Here is a 20,619-nt window from a genome sequence, read left to right as displayed (position 1 = left end):
ACAAAACAAAAACTACATTGAAAAAAAAACAACTTTTTGCAGGGCATTAAAAAAATGGAAAACTAATTGCAGAGCATTAAAGCTGCAGGATCGGCTGGAAAAATGTGCTTTACACCATACAAGCAAGTTAGAGATCTTTCCTAAGTAAATAAGTAAACCAACAAATAAAAATAAATAGCAATAATAAGTAGCAATATTCTAATTATTAACCATTATATTACAGGCTACACTGGTGCTTCATTTAGTCTATAACTTGTGAGAACTAAAAATTTCAGACACTTTAAACATAACGTAACATTTTATTCTAACTTTTAATGGATCTTTGTAAAGAAAAAAAGAGTCTCAGTTCTGAACATTACGTTAGTTTGATACAAACATGTATGCACAATACTTTTTGTGACAAAAACAATTCAAAGACATTGATATCGGGTAAAAGTTTTAATAACAGAACTGCTCTGGTGTTATAACAGCTTAATACTGTAGTAGCCATGTCTCCATTAACAAAATTACCTCAATAATTGGATTTTGTTTGTGTCAGTGTGGGGGAAAAACAGTGACAAAACAATGTTATTCTACACAAAGTACAAAAACACATTTCTACACAGTACTTCATTCATCACTTCAACAACCGTTTGCTGTTTATGGTGCCCCATTTCCATTTAAACAGTACTAAATTATGTGAGAAAAACTGATAAGGTTACAGGTTAGATTATTGAAGATGTTTTCAACATGACTTGGTGAATGACAGGTTTTTTGTTCCACTTTTAAAATGATCTTTGACATTGTACTAAATTCTGTACAAAATCTGTCACCACTTTGGCAGAAAAAAAAACAACTAAATCAGCATATCTGTGTAGAATATGGTGCTTTATAAAAACAAATATATAAATCCCTTCAAATGAGGCACAAAATGCCCTGCAATGTTACAGTATGACTGGAATAATAACAGATACAGCAAAATTAGAGTCTACTATGCAGTCACACGGGGTGTTTCAAAGGTCCGTTTGAGTGGAATGTGGCCTAAATGGCCAATGTTTCCCCATTCAGTAGTGGTTAGATGTACAGGAATGCTTTGCAGTAATGCAGGAAGAACAGCAATGATGCTTCATTGGGTCTCAGCTGGCTTGCTTTTCCTCTCCTTCCAGTCCTTCTCTCTCAGACTCAGTTCTGCTTCTGTGAAGGCTGCAGGACCCCAGTTTGTGATCTTCTGAGGGCCTTTCGGGCCTGAACAAACACAGACACACACATAAAAAAAAAACAATGTGTGAACATTCAGTCAATAACACTCAGGACTGGTGACAAACACATCATGGATGGATTAAAGCAGAGTAATGAAAAGAAGAAAGGGGTTGTTATAATAAAGAGATATAGTGAGGTGAGCAAAAACACAGATCGTTACCCGGCTGTATAAGACGGATGAGTCCCTCATGATGGGCCACCTTGTCTTTCCAGCTTTTTGTGTTATTAGCAGCATCCTCCAGTTTCTTCATTACTTCCTGTTCATTAGGAAACACAGGATATACAGTCGGGCTTATAACTAGATCAGGCCACTTGAGGGCGGTCTAAACCAAAAATAAAGATTTAAAAATTCTAGCACTGTGTTGTGTTAACCTTTTTTTCTGAAAGAGCTGGGCTGAGTGTTTTTGCAATCAGTGATCAGCATTAATCTTTAAAATCTTACAGTGCCTGTCTGGACTAAAGACTTCGAGAAGAGAGCAATCCATAGCATACTAGTAAACCCTAAAGGTCATCAATCTCAAATTTACTCAAAAAACATTACAGGAATATTATGAAATTAAAGTGAAATGAATTAGCATGTCTATGTGCATACCCCCTGCCCCATTCAATTACACCACTGCTAATGATGTATTAAAGATCAAGTAATTTGGACACCTTAGTGGGTAAAGAAAATCAATGTTAGGGACAGACAAAAACTTGTGTAGTACCTCATACTGCTCCAGTGCACTCTGTCTCTCTGTCTCCAGCCTCTGGAGCTGCTGCATGGCTTCCTGCAGCGCACTGTCCTTCTCCAGACGCGCTCTTTCCAGCTCCTCTTTCTCAGCCTTTGTCTGGGAGATAGCCTGCTGCTGCTGCAGATGGATATGCTCCAGCTCTGAGCGCTTTGCTGCCTCCTCCTCCAGCAATCTGCATCACACACACCAAACACAGACCTGCTTTAGGGTCTACTAGGTTTATTATTTTGCTTTCGTTTTGCAAAGTCTGGCTTTAATGCACATGATGTGTAAAAAAATTTAACACATCATAACACATCTTCAAAAGCCAAACAATTCAGATAAATATAATTCTAGTACCCAGTAAAATACCAAAAAACAATTAAAATTCAGCATGAATTTTAGGAAACTTGAGAACATATCAATACATAGACTTCTTTATGGTTTAGGAAATAAAGTTTAAAGCTTAACACATGGAAAAACCTTGTCAAATGCTGATTCATAATTAAACCTTATTTGGTTCTATTGTGTGAAAAGAGTTGAAAATGAAAAGTATTGTTTGCATACAATTTTGATGTATTGGATTTAAACAAAAAGCCAATATTGAATCAATATTTTTGCTTGGTACACAGTTTCTCCGTAGAGATTTTCTCCTCATTTTTAAGAGCAATTATTTTTGAATGTTGTAATGTATATTATTCACTTAATTATAAAAAAAGTGAATATACACAGATCAGCCATAACATTATGAGCACTGACAGGTGAAGTGAATAACACTGATGATCTCCTCATCATGACACCTGTTAGTGGGTGGCATATATTAGGCAGCAAGTGAACATTTTGTCCTCAAAGTTGTTGTGTTAGAAACAGGAAAAATGGGCAAGCGTAATGATTTGAGCGAGTTTGATGAAGGGCCAAATTGTGATGGCTAGACGACTGGATCAGAGCATCTCCAAAACTGCAGCTCTTGTGGGGTGTTCCCGGTCTGCAGTGGTCAGTATTTATCAAAAGTGATCCAAGAAAGGAACAGTGGTGAAACAGCGACAGGGTCATGGATGGCGAAATCCAAGGCTGACCCCTGTGGTCAGATCCAACAGATGAGCTACTGTTGCTCAAATTGCTGAAGAAGTTAATGCTGGTTTTGATAGAAGCGTGGCAGAATACACAGTGTATTGCAGTTTGTTGCGTATGGAGCTGCATAGCCGCAGACCAGTCAGGGTGCTGACTCCTCTGCACCACCGAAAGCACCAACAATGGGCACGTGAGCATCAGAAATGGACCACAGAGCAATGGAAGAGGTGGCCTGGTCTGATGAATCACATTTTCTTTTAAATCACATGGATGGCTGGGAGCATGTGCGTCACTTACCTGGGGAACACATGGCACCAGGATGCACTATGGGAAGAAGGCAAGCCGGCTGAGACAGTGTCATGCTTTGGGCAATGTTCTGCTGGGAAACCTTGGGTCTTGCCATCCATGTGGATGTTACTTTGACACGTACCACCTACCTAAGCATTGTTGCAGACCATGTACACCCTTTCATTAAAATGGTATTCCCTGATGGCTGTGGTATCTTTTCAGCAGGATAAATGGTTTGAACAAACAACGAGTTCAAAGTGTTGACTTGGCTTCCAAATTCCCCAGATCTCAGTCCAATCGAGCATCTGTAGGATGTGCTGGACAAACAAGTCCCATCCATGGAGGCCCCACCTCTCAACTTACAGGACTTAAAGGATCTGCTGCTAACATGTTGGTGCCAGATACCACAACACACCTTCAGAGATCTAGTGGAGTCCACGCCTCAACGGGTCGCGGCTGTTTTGGCAGCAAAAGGGGACCAACGCAATATTAGGTAGGTGGTCATAAGGTTATGGCTGATCTGTGTTTATTCAGTAATAAGTAGCCATTATTCATATTATCCCTACCCAAGATCAGGGTCTTCATTTATCAACACTGCCTAAAAAAAGTTAAAAATTATATATGCAAGAAGTTACTTAGAATGAGTATAAAAAAATAAAGTCTTCATAAATGCACATGTCAGTTGGATATGGTGCTAAAGTCCTGTACAAATGCAATCTGAGAAAGATTTCGGTTGACTTAATATGAATAAATGAGTGCAGGAGAAAAATGGATAGAAAATAAAAAAAGATGTGCCTCTATATTTTAAAGCATTCCTTGTATCAAATACTTAAATAGTAAAATACAGCTAAGCTGCAATAGGGTTTGGTAAAGTGCTGAGCTGGTAATAGGTCAGCACAAAGGCAGGAAGACAACAGGCCTGTGGCAGGTCAGACTGCAAACCGACAGAACTCATCATGGTCATGGTTTCTGTCACTTCCCCCTCCACTAAAAAGGACTGTGTATAGGTTGTATTGGTGCTGAATGTCACTGCTCAATTTTTTTTGTTGGTGGATCTTACTATTTGCTTACTTGGGTGTGTACTGATGAAGAAAACATCACACATCCAAAAATTTAATTAAAAAATTTAATTGAATTTAAAAATTCAATTTATGAAAAAGACAGTTAGAAGTAAGTTGTGTTTGTTATGGGACTGATAATCAGATATTCATATAAGATTTCTGGCTCTATCTATTATAATTTCACTCAGTATACAAATATAAAGGTAAACCTTGCATCTGGGATGTTATTAATGACCGAATAGGATAAGGGAATCTCTTCAGGGTTATTTTTCCTATAGTGTGCGTTTGTACATAAAGAACATTTTTGGTCTGTCTGTCTGTCAGTATATCTATTTGCTTATTCATTTATTTCATAATGTCACATAAATCAATATAAAGTAGTTTAATAGCTACAGCTGTCATTATAATAGCCTGCAGGATCTAATTTTGCATTTATGGATACACACACTACACAACTAATATAGTATAGCACCAGCATATAGTGTATAGCACCAACTTTTTCTAAAAACAAGAAGTATCTAACTATCTATGCATATGGGACTAAGGCCATCAGAGTTTTCCAAAAATGAAAAAAGAACCTAATCTGGTGGGTAATTTTCTCGAGCAAATAGGGGGAAACTACATGACTGAATTGGAATTAAATAAAACCACAGATTAGCACCTGATTAGCACACAGAGTAACACATAGTATTTGCCCAGTGCAAAGAGGGCTCATGACTTATGAGAGAGCGAAATTGACAGTGTTAAAGAAAATGTGTCTGACAATCTATATTTAGTGTGCTCGCTATATGTGGTATTGGACCTAATCAGAAAGAAAAACAGCAATTCCCTGCTGACATTCGCCCAACAGACTCTGAATTGAATCTTTATACCCATACTACCCTATCTGTGTGTAAATTGTGTGTTGTGTGAGTACCTGGCCTGCAGTTTACGAAAAGTCTCTTCATCCTGCCTGGCTTGCCTCTCATCCTCTAGTGCCTCCTCCAGGCGATGGTACATATCCTCCAGCTCTCGGACACGTTGCAGATACTGCTCTAGCTCACTGGACTTCTGTGCAACCTGCTCCTCCATCTGCAGCCTTACCTAATACATCCATATAAATATTAATACAGCTTGTCTGAAAAAAAAGTTTCAAAGGAACACATTTGTTGCTATAACTGACCACATGATGAAAATATAACATCCCTAGAACTTCAGCACAAGTTTATAATGCTTATACAATTAGTTCCTATAGCTGTTTATCTATTTCTTTACTATCTTACTACTTCCAATCCATATTTAGTTTGGAATTTATGTTTTTTTATAACCGTTTAATAAAGCCATGAGATACTTGCTTGAAGCAATAATGTAATGCATGAACAGGATATAGTTTTTGTTTATTTGATGTCCTTTGCTGTAAAGAAAGCATGCTCACAGTTATAAGGAGAAACTGACTGAGCGCTCTTCAGCTCACCATAAGCTCTGAGATGTGCCTCTGTTTTCTGCATAGCTCCTGTGTAACTTGAATAGTGCTTAATTCTGGATTTATGTGTGTGCAAATTCAGTAAAATATATTGAATAAATGAAAGTAACTCAAGTCTGAATACATTCTGAAGTGTGTAAGAAATTGGACAGGTTTTTTTTTTTTTTGGCTTTAAACTTCGGCACATTTATTGAGAATCTCCGTATCAGGAGGATTGAAAGATGATTTTGGTTGGGTTTCTAAGAAGTGTCCTAAACAAACTTTGGGAAACCCTAAGTGGTCAAAAAAAAGTGGAGTGGTGAGTAAGTAAACAGCAGAGACAGGAACTACCACCATTTTCCACCCCCAACCATTCACACGTCAACACCAGCCAATTGCTGGGGGGTGGGGTGGGGGGTCATTGGGATAGTTGAGTTTCAGAAAGAGACTTGTGAACTGTAGCCCACTGAGTTTAAATAAAGGAGAGCATTTTTCTATAATTCTCTCATTTTAAATACTGATTTCTTATGGAAAAAAAATGGCTCCAACCAGCCAACTTGTTAAAGTGATAGCAAAAAAAAAAAAAACAGACCATTATATCATTTTCTGCATTCAAGGTTTGTGCATTTGGACTTCCCTATTTAAACCACAGGTTTTCATTAGAGTTCAAATTGTGTGAGTGAGATGGTAATTACTGATCTTTTTGTTAATCAGTTTATCATCACGCAAAATGCTATAGTCAAATCTGAACCTCCTGGAAGAGTTAATCAGGTTTCGGTCTGAAATATTTTGCTACTTAGCAAAATTTTAACTGTGCCTGAAACTTTCTGTTAAAGTCCAAACAATAGGTATTTTTAAGTGTGTGTTCTGTTCATGCATACCCATTATCTGATTTGTGTAGATCTTTTTTTGTCTTTATTTGGTTTAAAGGGCTTTGTTTTAAATCATAGTAATATATAACAAAGGGTTTTTAGAACAAATATAAATCATTTGTCCTATTGTTTGACTGGAACATTTATTTTTGTTATTTTTATGAATCATTGTATTGAATAGTTTAAACTACTATGACTCATCTAATGCAGATGCAAATGAAAATCAGTGTTTTACTACGACACGTACTGTGTGTGTATGCATGTTTGCATGTGAATAAGGGTTTTGGCTGTTATTAATCAGATCTATGTAGCTGTGTGCTTCCACATTTCAAAGCACTACAAGAGAAAAGAGAAGTTAAGCTTGAATTAACTTCCTAAACTATTCCAAATATAGTTAAAAGTCACTTTGCAGCTCACAAATGTTCAAATAACTTCGCACACCCTTATATGAGGGTGTGTCAATAGACAAAACACAGTTCTAATCTAAAAAGGGGCTTTTTCTTTGGGGTATTTCCAGTAACAGGGCTGTTAGCAGAAACTAGGCCATAGCCAGATACTAAAATGAGCAACAATGAAAAGACTGAAGATGAGTTATAACGTGATGTGGTTAGTTTACTTTAGCTTCATTCAACTGTATGGATAATAATATTATGTATTTGTAAATACCATTTTCTCTTTCTCCATTTCAGCTTTGTAAAGGTCCTCCAACTGGGTCTGGGTCTGCAGACGTCTGCGTTCCTCCTCAGCTGCCGTGGCGGCTGCATCCTCCAGTTTCTAGCCATTAATGAATGATGATAACAAAATGATTAAATCTAACTTGATAGGGATGGAAGAGATGCAATATTTATGCTTGCATTTAATAGAACAAATTCAAGTCACATTACATAAGATGATAAACAAAGTGCCAAAGGAAACATGTAAACATAAGTAAGTCAAATATAAAGCTGTTTTGTTTATTATTCTGACATGGCATTTTTTTCAGGATAAAGGTAAGCTGTATTATAAAAAGAGAAGGTTAGTGTTTAGAAAAATGTTGTACATAAAAAATAACAGCAAGATGTGTTGTGGGAAAATAATTAACTCCATCATTGATTATTTTCCTATAAAAGCACACCATGTAGTATTTTATTCCTTCAAAACTATTCAACATTCAAAGACACAACATGTGTAAGTCTTATTATCTTAAGTGCCAAAGGGTATCAGGATATATATATATTATACAAGCAATAGACTTTTATTCAAGAGGTTATGATTATTACAATTTTTTATGATGTCACAAATTGGCTGACTGAAATAAGCTCCCCTAATGAATTTCTTAAATTAGCATCCAGGCTTTTAACTCATATATTAATCATGACTTCAGATGCAATCTATGCATTGGAATTACTATAACTACATATTGCATATTTCATATTTCTGGCAAAGGAAACTAAAATATGCTTGCCTTGTTTTAAGTAAGCATCAAATAATAAGTTGACACTCTGTCGCTTTACAAATCTCTGCAATTAAGACAGGCAACCCAGCACTTTGCTACAAAGGAATGATCATTAGACCTTTACAAGGCTTAAATCTGAACAGTGACAGACATTAAAAGTGGGCAGAGGAAAACCACAACAGTAATAAACCAGCATGTAACAGACAACTTGGCCAGCAATAAATCCCAAGACACTAGGTCTTCTCACTAAACCAGACACAAGCTTATTACCAGAGATCTTCCTGTTTAGCTGGCCATTTTGTTTAAGTGTTAAACATCTGTAAAGCTGCAAGCAAACTCCACTACTGTTAGTTCAGCCACAGCACACAGTAAGCAAGAAAAATTCTCTATCAACAACCCTTTAACAGTTCAAGATATTGAACAATATCTATACTATATCTACAAGAATAGCCACATTTGAATAATTAATTTGCTATGGTTGGAACTGGAACAAATAAAAGCTATGCTCAGTAACACCATCAAGGCAACCCAAGCAGCTGTCACTACTCTCACCTCCCATTATTCACAAGCACGTGTCAGGGTGAGACTCATCCGCCCAGTGCAATTTGCAGTATCTCAGGGTAGTGTGAGATATCTCAGGTAGGACTGCTGAGACACAAGGCAGGCACTGTGTCTCAGAATGAGCTCTGCAAGCATGTGTTGAGCCTGGACAGCTCTCTTCTGGTACAGTTATTGTTCTAATCTCTGTAAGGGGCAAGTGGGGCAGGCAGTAGATATCAATGGCAAATTGTTCTCCATTCACACTATAGCCCCGGCTCACTCAGGGACAGACAAAGGGACCTTGTTGTCAGAGTAAGTCACACTGTCTGCTCAGTAGCAGTCTACCAGAATTCTTACATGTTGTGTAGTACAAGTGTTGCTTGCTGATGAATCAAAACAACATTGTTCTGTCATTTATTGCAGCTAGTACTTTTGCACATTTCGCTAACCTAAAATCCAGACATAACAGCTAACCTAAGGCACTAGCTTGGGTGTCTGATAAGACAATACTGTCAGAATAAGCAGAGATACCAGTTAAGTAGAGTTAACAATTATTTGCCTCAACACCCACCACTGTCATCTTCTCATGCCTTCTCTCCTGTATATCAACTCACCAAGTCTTAATGCTTAAGCTTGTGTATTTTGTGTAAATGTTTTGCAAGTTTATTTAAGTAAGAATAAATGGAAGCATGAACAAAATAGTTGTATTTATACTCAATATATATCTGTCAGGAAAAACAATATACTAGACAAAAGTGTTAAAGGTGTGGTACATGCATTGCATCATGAATGAAACTACCCTACTTCAGAGAGAGAGCTACCAGTAGCAAAAACAGGAACAACCACATTTGTGCCTTAATTCACCATGCAGTAATGTGTATTTCCACAGAAATTCTCAGTGGTTTTCTAGTTAATTTAGTTACACTAAAACACTATAAAGACATATCATTTCATGAGGTCAAATAAACACATTTGGATTTTAGCCCAGTGCATGCATATCCAAGTCAGTTGTACTTCCTAACAATAAACAAGAAATACATACGGTCATGGTTAAATTATGCATTGTATACGCTGATAAAAGAACTGAATCAACACTACACCGCTACTTGTTCAACAAATAGATGCTCAACACAAAAGGGTCTATTGTTACTCACTTGTATGTCAGAAAGCCACTTAAAATATATATAAAGAAAGAACCTAGTGATGAAAAAGTATTTCACATTGCTGTGATCTTGACCCTATTCAAATCAATTAAAAAAAATCTAATCAGTTTATCTGCTGCTTACACTGAGAATTCCATATAAATGCAAATATTCAACCATTTGTTTTTGAGATATCATGCTAACAAGAATCTCAGACGGATGGGAACAAAGCAAAGACAGACAGTCTGAAAACATAAAATATCTGAACTACTTACCAGCTACAAGTTCATCGTAATACTGGATTGGTCTAATTTAAGTAAAATCCAAACTTTTGTTCTTATCAGATGTTGTATATGTAAATGCACTCACAGTCACTCTCAATTGTTATTCACTAATTTAACTAAAACCTTCAAACCTTCAACAATACTTTAGAGCCCCTTTTAGCGTTAGTGTATTCCGTATTTAGCTATTCATGAGCTTAAATCAGATTAGGCTCAGTGTGTGGTTAAAGATGTGTGTGTCTAGAAGTTGGGTGTAGGAGAATGGGTGTGTTTCACTTGCTCACTTAATAGGATTTATAATGAGAGGAACTTACAGACCTTTCTCATAGCCTCGAGTTCTCTCTGCTTGTTCTCGTTGGCTATCTGCAGCTCTTTCATCCTAAGCTCTAATTGTTCCTGCTCAGCTTGTTGTTTCTGCCTCAGCTCTCGCCGTTTTTGCCGAGCTTCATGATGTGGAGCCGGACGGCCTAACTTCAGCAGGGAGATACATGTCTGAATGGCTGAGAGTCAAAGAGAGAGAAGAAAGAGAAAACACTATGTACATTATATAATATTTCTGATATATGTAATATTATTTATATAAAGTAATGAAGCACACTTCGCAATCAGTAATATCAGTGGTGGTTTCCATATCCATCATTAGAGTAACTTGTGCATTTTCCAACCTTGAATCCATTCCTGTTTCTTCTTTTTATCAGAGGCACTGATCTCATAGCTTTTGTCTGAGCACTTGACAAAGAAAAGGCATTTCTTCCCCTCCTTATCTGGTAGTGACTGCAGAAATGGCATGGAAATGATTCATCAGTATTCCTCAAATCATGCCGGAAACGGAAGGAAACTGATTACATAACATACAGGAATTATCTCAACATACTCCAACTGCTTCATCATTCGTCCACACTTGTATATTCAACTTCATTAACATAATAAGTGGTTAGATAAACTTAGAATAAGGTTTACAGTGGTGTTACTTTTTTGTGTTGAGGTCAGATTTAAGTTCACGATAAGTCAAAAACGTCTTTAGGCTTAAGAGCAGCACCCAAATATTAGCCAATCATCTATTTAAATAAAAGTTGTAATCTAGATCTGCATTAAGAAACCATATACAGAGTGCTATTGAAATAAGGAGATTCCTGAGTTACCAGCCTATCGTAATGCAACACAAAGGAGTAATTTAGAAATATATCCTTGCCTCAACACAGCAGTTCCCATCCAGCAGTATGTCTCCTTTTTTCTCTGCCAGATCTTCACTCACATAGTATGAGATCGAATTGGGGCTGAGCAGAAACCACCTCTCTGTCCAGTTTTTCCGTTTATGGCCTTTTTTCATCATATAACCCTAAAAAATAGAGCAGATTTTACCCAACGTTAAGTGGGTTTCTCTTTTAAAATGATTTTCAACTATAAACAGCACAGGCAATTTTGTTTTACATTGTAATTCTGTATCTAGTCTCTGTCTGTGGTTGTGCATCTGGCCTTGGCAATGGTCTCTTCCCCCTCTTCTGTGCATACCAATTTAAATCCAAAAGAGAAAACACCACTGGTATCAGAGAGTTCCATTGATACCACCTGCATTTTCCAAAACATACTCACAAAGCAGACACTGCACCCCATGCAGAGAGTTGTGCAGGAGCTACTCAGAGTGCATGCTCATAAAGGAGGCCAGTAACATCAGCTTCACACAGACTGGCTTAAAACACAGTAGCTTCGATTAAGTAACAAATCCATTTCACCAAGACCACCCAGAAGGCACCATACCAGACACCATAGACTCATGATTTGCATGAGCTATATCTGTCGGGCTGAGATTTACCTGTTTCAACACATCCAGGATGAGTTCCTGGAAAACCTCACTGATGCCCATGGAGAGGGTCTGACGATCCATCCCTTTGCTGAAGTGACCCATGCCAACCAGCTCGATCAGCTCCCACACGTTCAGGCACTGCTGTTTGAAGTTCAGCTGCATCTTGTAATCCTCAAATTTCTCCTCGATCCAGCTACCACCCATCGCCTCTGTCAACTTACGCAGGAAATACTCAATCTGTGGCAGAAAGAAAGAAGGATGAAGGTTAGTCATGAAATTCAGCCTATGAATATTAGTATGTGGTGCTCTATATAGCAGAATTGAACACTGCGCTATTTAATACAATATACACAAAAATTGTTTCATAATGTTTATTAAATGAACAGCACTAACATAGGTAAGGATTCAGAGTAATGAAACAAATTCACACAGATACAAAAATAATACAGTCACAAGTCTATGACACTGCATTCCACGTAATCAAAATAACAATGGCTACACACAGGACACTCAGTCATAACGTACATCCTGGTAAGTATTACAGGAAGCTAAGTAGTTCCTTTTTTGTTCCTGGTACCTCTTTATGATTATAATAACCACATGACTATTGCCTTTAATATTGTATCACTATAGGAAGGTTAAAAGAAATGAATTAAATATCAGTGTTCATTTGTCTTCAGAGGAATTCAGCAGATTCAGTGCTTTTAGAAAGCAAATCATAGCAACTGTTATGGTAACAATAATGGTTATGTGAGCTTATGGGCTTTTGGGTTCTTGATAGGTTAGCAACATGCAATATTCATAATATTTTCATTTGATTCAGTTACGCCAAAAAAAACTCTACAAACCTCTTTTTTCACTCACTAATGGGCATGATATAAATAGGTGAAGACTATAGGTGTAAGTGAATAGGTGAAAATAATAGACTTGGTGGAGCCAAAACCTTGCCACTATGTCATGGCTTTCTTCAGTTTGACTACGTCCATCTCTATTTTATAAATATCATAGGTTGTTATCTATTATATACCCACAACATTTCCATGCATGCTTGCTGTACCTATTGTTAAGAGGTCAACTTCTTTTTTCTACAACAATTCCAGAGATAAATACTGATGTATAGAGAGATAGATAATGGTGAAGTTCTTACCTCCTCTGTGACCATGACCAAAGGGTACCGGTCCTCTGAGAGAAAGTTAAATATGCACCAGATCTTAAATGCGTCATCATCGGAGATGAGTAGATGACTTCTGTTGAGGTTTTTCCTGGCGCATAGCGTCCAGCACATCCTGTTAAAGTCGACTCGATCGAAGTTGTCCTGTACCTGAAGTAAGAGATGAAGAGATTCAGAGTGAGCCACAGACACACAGACCTGAATATTTATTACAAAAAAAAAAAAAAACTGAAAAGGTGATTGGAATACAGAGCTGTATGCTTTCTCTTGGCACAGGGCCGGCGTTCCCAGGGCTACCTCTGGAACACTAACCAAAGCTGCTGATAATAAGGAACCATCCAGTGCCTAATTCACATGAGCTCCTACTGGGAAACAGGACAGCTCTACAGCCAAGCAAACATCCTCAATCCAAACAAGATATTTGACAGAATACTGGAAGCTAACATTTTTTATATAAAACACAGTTACTTTTTTCCTTTATTGTAAAATAAAACATTTACTGAAAAAACAAACTAGCACAGAAATAAGAATAGTCATAGGAAAGTTATTTATGACTACTTCATTCACAACCAGCTCACAATTTAGTTCATTTCCCTTTTCAGGGCAGTCCAGGGTAGTTAAGGATTACTTGGAATAAGAACTAAGCACATACGCAATCTGTAAATGAGTGTGTAAAGGTGTGTATAGTGCCCTATAATGAACTCTAACCCTGCCTTATGCCTGCTACTCCCATATAAGATTTGGCTCCACTGCAACCTCGACCTCAATAAAACAAAATAAGATTTTTTTACTATCTGCAAAAGTAAGCACAAAATATCATGTATTCCATGTTATTCTTGACATATTTTAATGCAGTGTCAGTAATGTTTAGCTTTTAGAGTTAGCTGGCTTTTAGAGGTTGGGACAGTGGGAAGTATTGCCACCTTGCAGCTCCAGGGTTCCTGGTTCCATCCTGTTTGCTGACTATGTGGAGTTTTGCATGTTTTCCAAATGTCTGTGTGAGTTTCTTCTGGCTTCTGCACAAAATTCAGAGAGGTGAACTGAATATACTAAATAGCCCCGGGGTGTGATGAGTGTGTAAATGGGTATGTAGATGTTTGTCAATGCGCATGGTTGCCTTAGATTGGTTTGGCAACTCATCCAGAGTGTGTTCCTGCCTTCCGTCTAGTGTTCCCTGGATAGGCTCCAGATAAACCACAACCCTAACTAGGAATGAATGAATGAATGAATGAATGAATGAAACATCAAATGTCACATGAAGTTCCTAATCCAGATTTCCACTAAACTGCAGTTAAATATAGTTCTGGTTACTTGTCCATAAGCGCTTGGGCTAGAATTACTGGATAAGCAGGATGGATAAGCAGGATAATGCATGCATGATTCATTTATCTTTATTTATTCTTGGAGGATATCCCAGGATCACTAATTGCAAGGCAGGGATACACTCTGGACAGGAAACAGTCTATTGTAGAGCTCATACAAAAACAGGCACACACAACACATGCTGAACCACCATGCCATGCATATATAGTTTTATTTTAAAACACTCTTTATTACATGATTGAATAAATTTAGTTTCAATAATTGTACTTGTACAGGAATATACCCAAAATCTATACTGAAAATACCCTCTCCTATAGGACCTTATCAATTCTAATCTATTCCAGTTTCTGAAACCACCTGTTCACTACTGTTATGCTGCATTTGAGGCAAATTTTCAACTTGTAATTTTTCACTTACAACTGGTAAAAAAACACCAAAAAATGTCCACTCAGTTTGCGGTTTCATTTTGTCATCTTAGGTAGTCTTCCCAATTATCATTTACATTGTTTGGCAGAAGCCCTTATCCAGAGTGACTTAAAATTTCTTATTTTATACAAAAAAAAATAAAACCTGGGGTTTAAACTCACAACCTTCTGATCAGTAATCCAACACTTTAACCACTAAGCTACCACATCAGCTCCTTCTTGTTTAAATGGCTGTGCATACTGTAAATAGTGTAATTTTTAAATTAGTTTAGAGAAATATTGCCTTTAGAACAATTAATACACAGACACAGTGACCACACTAATTGCTGTTTAATTGAGAAAATACATATCATCCTTATCACTAACATTAGCCAGCTCGCTAGTTACTTTCGCCACTTCGCTATTGTCCGGTGGCTTGTTTGCTGCTTAGGAGCTCGTTATTATCTGATATTGGTGCAGGACTAAATTTTCAGTTCAAAATTGCATGCGTGGTTAAAGTTCACCACAGCAGAACAGAACCAATAGCCATGTAGGCCCGCAACTGTGAAAGTGTAGTTACAGTAGATTTTTGTGAGCTGTATTCACTAACAGAGCAAACAAAAGACACACTTTTGTGGAGATGCCCATGTTTTTTCCCACATTTCTTTCAAGAGGTGTGAAACTTTTTGCAATTGTACAATTTGCAAGTTACCACTTATTAGGCACCATAAACTCAGCAGTAGCTGAAGGTTAGTAAGTGGTGTTGGAGTGCTTTGCAGAGCAGGTTATGATCACACTGTACCACAAATGTGTCATTGGGGGTTACGGAAAATACTCTAATAGTAGAGAATGATATTGATGTGAAAGCACAAAAATGTGCAAACAGAATTTCTGAATCATTCTATTGCTATTTACAGCTGATATAGTGGTTAAAACAACCTTAGCTGTTAAATAAACATGCCTTCACTAATGCTGTTTCACCATAATCCACAAACACACAGCTGGATTTGTAACAGTTTATTTTGAAAGAGCAGCTCTTTTTTTTTTTTTTTTGCAAAAGTGTGCACTAGTTTACGTCACACACACCTCCCATTTAGTTTTGTGCACTGTGGGACTACACAATAGGAGCCTTGTGGAGGCCTGAACGATCACGACTGCTGCTGAGCTACAGAGAAAACTGGCCATTTGCATTCTACAGAGCTGAGAGGCAGTGAGATTTGTAAACAGGCCTTATCAACAAAAGCAGGCATAAGACACAATTCCACAATTCCATCCACAGTCTTATACAATCTAGAAAAGTGTTTTCATGTCCGTGATATATGAAAATGTCCTTCACAAAATTCTCTTTTTATAACCAGTGAATTAGATATTTATTACAATTCACACATTTGTGTGATTATTAAACATAAGTGCATGGACTACAGAGAAAAAACTACATACAGCCATATTGAAAAAACTAACATCAAGGTGTTATATGACTGTATGAACTGGGTCAATCTGCTCACCACACCACAACACCATCACGATACACATGGTACCCAGCGCCAATGTTTTTTAAGAGAGCTGCTCTATTTTGGTCTCGCATTTGTATAGCAGTCCTGCTCTTTTGTTCACCCTCTGACATCACGGTACTTCAGTAACAATGCATTCCAGGATCTTAGACGAATGTTATAATCAAAGAAGTACTCTGTTTCACATCTGACCTACAAAACAGAAAACTACAGTAGAACAGCACTGTTATTAGACCAGGAAATCACATGCACTCATGTACTTGACAGCACCCATGTGCCGAAACCTGAAGTCATCTGTGCTTAGTCAATATATGTGGGTTCCTACACATGCATGTTATTTTAGGAGGACGAGAACACATTTCACTAGCTGCCACAGCTAAACACAGCTTCCTAACCAAAGTACTAAACATACCATCCCTATTTGAGGCCTTGCTTCTTTATAATGAGTGATTAAGTTATAAAACACATGCCCAGTGTGAAAGCTAACTAAATCACAAAAACCTACAAAACAGTCCAAAGGTGAGTTTTCGGACTAAAATCTGGTTCTACACGAATCGTCCAACATCGCAACATTGTCTTGTAACAATAGGATGTGTATCTTAGGTGACCCTAATGTGGCAGAGCTAAGAAAAAGCTGACTCAGTTAAAAAATACTGACACACACACACAAAGAAAGAAAGAAAGAAAGAAAGAAAGAAAGAAAGAAAGAAAGAAAGAAAGAAAGAAAGAAAGAAAGAAAGAAAGAAAGAAATGGTGAGTCATTTGCTACAATCAAACTAAAGATGAGTGAACAAACTTGGCTGTGAGTCATGCTGGTGGTCAAGGAAAAGGGAAAGGCGGATCACAAAAAGAGTGATGCCGGGGCTGGGGGTTGGTGGTGAAACACTGCCTCACATTTACACATTAAAGAAATATCCTGTCACTTCATAGACTGAGCACTGGCTTAAAATGAATAATGAGGCACCTAATTAATACACATTAACCTCAGAGATAGCCAGACCTCAGCAGCACCAAACACATATTTCCTTGTAAACACTTCCTTGTAGTTACTAAATTATATGCTTTACAATTACTGACAGGATATTAAGCCGGGAGTTAAGGTTAAACAGTTAAACAAACGTTTACGTTAAGAAAGATTGATACAAGTGAAAACTCATTTTCCTGAATCCTACAATAAGATGTGTGTTGTGAAATATAACTCTTCCTTTATCTGCTTCCTCTTTCACAAAGATGGAAGAAACGACCATTATTGCTTCAAAAAGCCATTCATAGCATCTATTCCCATATAGAGTCATGCTTCAAACTTAATCAAGCCCAATTCCTTAAAAGATAAGACCGAAAGATACGACAGTGTAAATGTTCAGTAAAGAAACCCCCTGTTGCATTCAAGTGTTGTTTTCTAGTTCATGTACCCACAGCCTGTCCACATGACATCAGCAGTGGAATGTGAAGCCTCACTCACAACTTTCAGTACCTCTTGTAAGGTCTTCCATAGATAGCAAGATTTCAGCAAGAAAGCTACTAATAATGAGCACAAGAAGCTCACCTTGTCCAGAATGAAACGGTTCAGGTAAGGCATGTATCCCTGATTGGAGACCGGTCCCTCATCATCGTCTCTGAAGTGCTCCTCCAGAGCCACTGGATCATGAGGAATCTTCATCACAGTGCACAGGCTATGGGAAAGCACCTGAAAGTGACGAAAAAATAAAAACCCAAGACTTACTATGTATGCTCATATAGAATACTTTATACAGTCATTTAGCATGAAATCCTACCATTTTTTTTAATGGGGCTAAAAATTGTACTACATATCAATAACTCAGCATTACTATTATGAAATGATTAGACATTGTGCTTTATAAAACCAGGTGTTATCGTAGACATAAGTTATTATGCATAGATACAGGAACATATTCACAGATCAGCAAGATTATCCATGATTGTTGTTTTTCAAGTCTGTAATCACAGTTCTGCTTGATTCTTGAATCCCGATTCACTCTGCGTAATGCCTTAACACAACCGTCAAAAGTCAACTGTTTGAACCTACAGTCTGGGCTAGTTTCATGCAATTTTGCATGTTTCTACTTATGATCTCATTATTTTTATGCATCGTTTTCCTCCAAAAAGTTGCCTTTTGGTGGTGGCGGCATAAAAAATGTATCATAATACTCTTTTCTGGGTTTATTGTTTTATATTTTTGTGTGTGTTGTATCTTGTAACTGTTGAAGCTGCTGTAACACAAGAATTTCCCTCATGGGATCACCAAAGTATCTATCTATCTATCTATCTATCTATCTATCTATCTATCTATCTATCTATCATGTATAGACTAACCAATGTTTGAAAAAGGATGCCTGTAGTTCGACGACAAATTTTTAACTTAAGCTCAAAGAGAAAGGTTTTTCCACACACGTTTTTTTAGCTTTTTAATTTACATTTACACTATTACAGTCACAACATGGCTAGTTGGAAAAAAAAATGTAAATGATGAAAAACAATTTTCAAAGATAACTGGACAGAGAAAGGATTTAGTCTCTTGTTTCAAAGCAAACAATATCTTATCGGTTCCGAGTCTGTAGTGTTAGTCAAAACACCAGAGCGAACCAAAACAACACCACTTCAGATTGATGTGTATTATTACATCAATAATAGTTATGAACTCTCACTAACGGATACGCATTAAAAAGCAGCTTTTCACCATTTTGTAACTTTAATTGCATAGCTGCGTAATGGATCTTGACAGAGTTTATTCAAATACCCTATAGCATAAAAAAAAAATTGTTTGTTTCTTCTGTTTTTTAATACATTATTTAAATAAACAGTTGGCAGTAATTTGCATCAATTTCATCACAAACCTAACGAAAGCTAAATATCATAAGAGGTTTTCTTCCAGGATCTATAGGACCAGATCACACACACCTAAACACAAGGAATGAAAGTGTGAAAAGAATTAAAAAGCATTTCTTTTCTTTGGGGTTATTCTGTTTATTGTGGTTTATTCTTTAGTATGTAAATGTGTCTGGTCTTTGCAATACACAGCACAGTATAAGAGGATTTGAACAACGACTAGAATTACTAATTATGTTTTAGGTTACTTAACATTTCCCCTTTAACGCCTATCAAAGGCGTTAAACCCACATATTGCTGTTAAAGACGCTTCACAGCTCTGTACATTTCATAACACTGAACAAAACCACAGCAAAAAAAGCGGCTTATTTTAACACTCAGCAGTTCAGTCCAATGTCTCTGGTTCAAACACACTCCGTGGATTTTTTAGGGCACTGTGGCAACTAGAAATGTTTGTGTAGATCATGGTGTTTGTTAATTCTTAGAATAATATCCGAGTGAAGATAAAACACACATAACAGATATATTTCTATGTGATTTAATAGTTAAACCTAGTCGATATTGCAAGGCGGACTGGAGGAACAAAGTTACAAACCAAAAAGCAGAACAAAAACTACAAAATGCTCGGTTCCGGACAAATCATACCTTTAACTGAGACTTTGACACTTTCCCACTTTTGTCCAAATCCAGCGCTGTGAAAGCATGCCATATCGACTTTAATAGTTCGTCCCTTAGTCCCATTTCGAGAGGCAGAAACTGGCTGGGGTTCGACGCACTTCTGCTCTGCTCGGAGAAGGTTCCTCTCACACGAACCCAGCGGGAGTCACGTGACTGCGAGCTAACCAGCACGAGGAGAAACTCAGTAGAGCGCTCAGGCACTGCAGCTCAAAGTGCGCAACGCAGCACTGAAGATGCTTACAACATACTAGAACTGCAACTGCTGATGAGCTGGTAATGAAAACTCCATATTCATAATCATCTGATCTTCAGTGGTCCAAGGTTAAGTTGTTTTTATTTGTGACATACATTACTGTGTAGTTAAATTCTTTCTTCGCGTATCCCATCCTTGGGGGTTGGGGTCAGAGCACAGGGTCAGCCATGATGCAAGTACCCCTGGAGCAGGGTGGGTTGGGGGCCTTGCTTAAGGGCCCCACAGTTGCAGCTTGGTGGTGCTGGGGCTTCAACAACCCAGAACCTTAACCACTTGAGCGACCACTGCCCCAGAATTTTCACTGGTCTGCTTTTACATTTACTACATTAAGCCAAGTGCCAGAGGATTGCCCAATGATAGTGGTGCCAATGGGATTTAGCACTTCTTCATTCCATACTAAAAAGGATTAATACAGCAGCAGTTTAGTCCTATTTGGTCCAGCTGTCCTATGCTCAAATAGACAACTGTCCAAAACTTTAACTTTCATGCCAACTCGGTTGGGATGTAGATCACTAACTAACCAAGATGTTATCAATCTCTTGTGT

At 37.6% G+C, this 20,619-nt stretch overlaps 1 protein-coding gene across 1 annotated transcript; it reads right to left on the bottom strand.

The window, feature by feature from the left end:
- Positions 1-425: 425 nt before the first annotated feature.
- swap70b (switching B cell complex subunit SWAP70b) lies at positions 426-19,962 on the bottom strand. The gene is made up of 12 exons (XM_058388408.1): positions 19,789-19,962; positions 17,843-17,983; positions 13,035-13,208; positions 11,897-12,124; positions 11,276-11,422; positions 10,749-10,857; positions 10,402-10,583; positions 7,352-7,459; positions 5,289-5,455; positions 1,947-2,145; positions 1,400-1,496; positions 426-1,224 (listed from the first exon to the last, which is right to left on the bottom strand). Exons 1-12 carry the CDS (start codon positions 19,882-19,884, stop codon positions 1,106-1,108), a joined length of 1,767 nt encoding a protein of 588 aa, XP_058244391.1. The 5' UTR covers positions 19,885-19,962; the 3' UTR covers positions 426-1,105.
- Positions 19,963-20,619: the final 657 nt, after the last annotated feature.

The sequence above is a fragment of the Hemibagrus wyckioides genome, linkage group LG04, assembly GCF_019097595.1.
Source record: "Hemibagrus wyckioides isolate EC202008001 linkage group LG04, SWU_Hwy_1.0, whole genome shotgun sequence".
Lineage (NCBI taxonomy): Eukaryota > Metazoa > Chordata > Actinopteri > Siluriformes > Bagridae > Hemibagrus > Hemibagrus wyckioides.
This window is presented reverse-complemented; position numbering and strand designations above follow the sequence as displayed.

What these genes read in the sequence shown, in the direction of transcription:
- swap70b (XM_058388408.1), bottom strand. Translation starts at nt 19,884, where the DNA reads ATGGGACTAAGGGACGAACTATTAAAGTCGATATGGCATGCTTTCACA. An exon ending in ATGGGAACTGCTGTGTTGAG is followed by an intron (nt 10,858 to 11,275) that starts GCAAGGATATAT and finishes CCATTTCTGCAG; the next exon opens with TCACTACCAGATAAGGAGGG. An exon ending in CATCCGTCTTATACAGCCGG is followed by an intron (nt 1,225 to 1,399) that starts GTAACGATCTGT and finishes GTGTTTGTTCAG; the next exon opens with GCCCGAAAGGCCCTCAGAAG.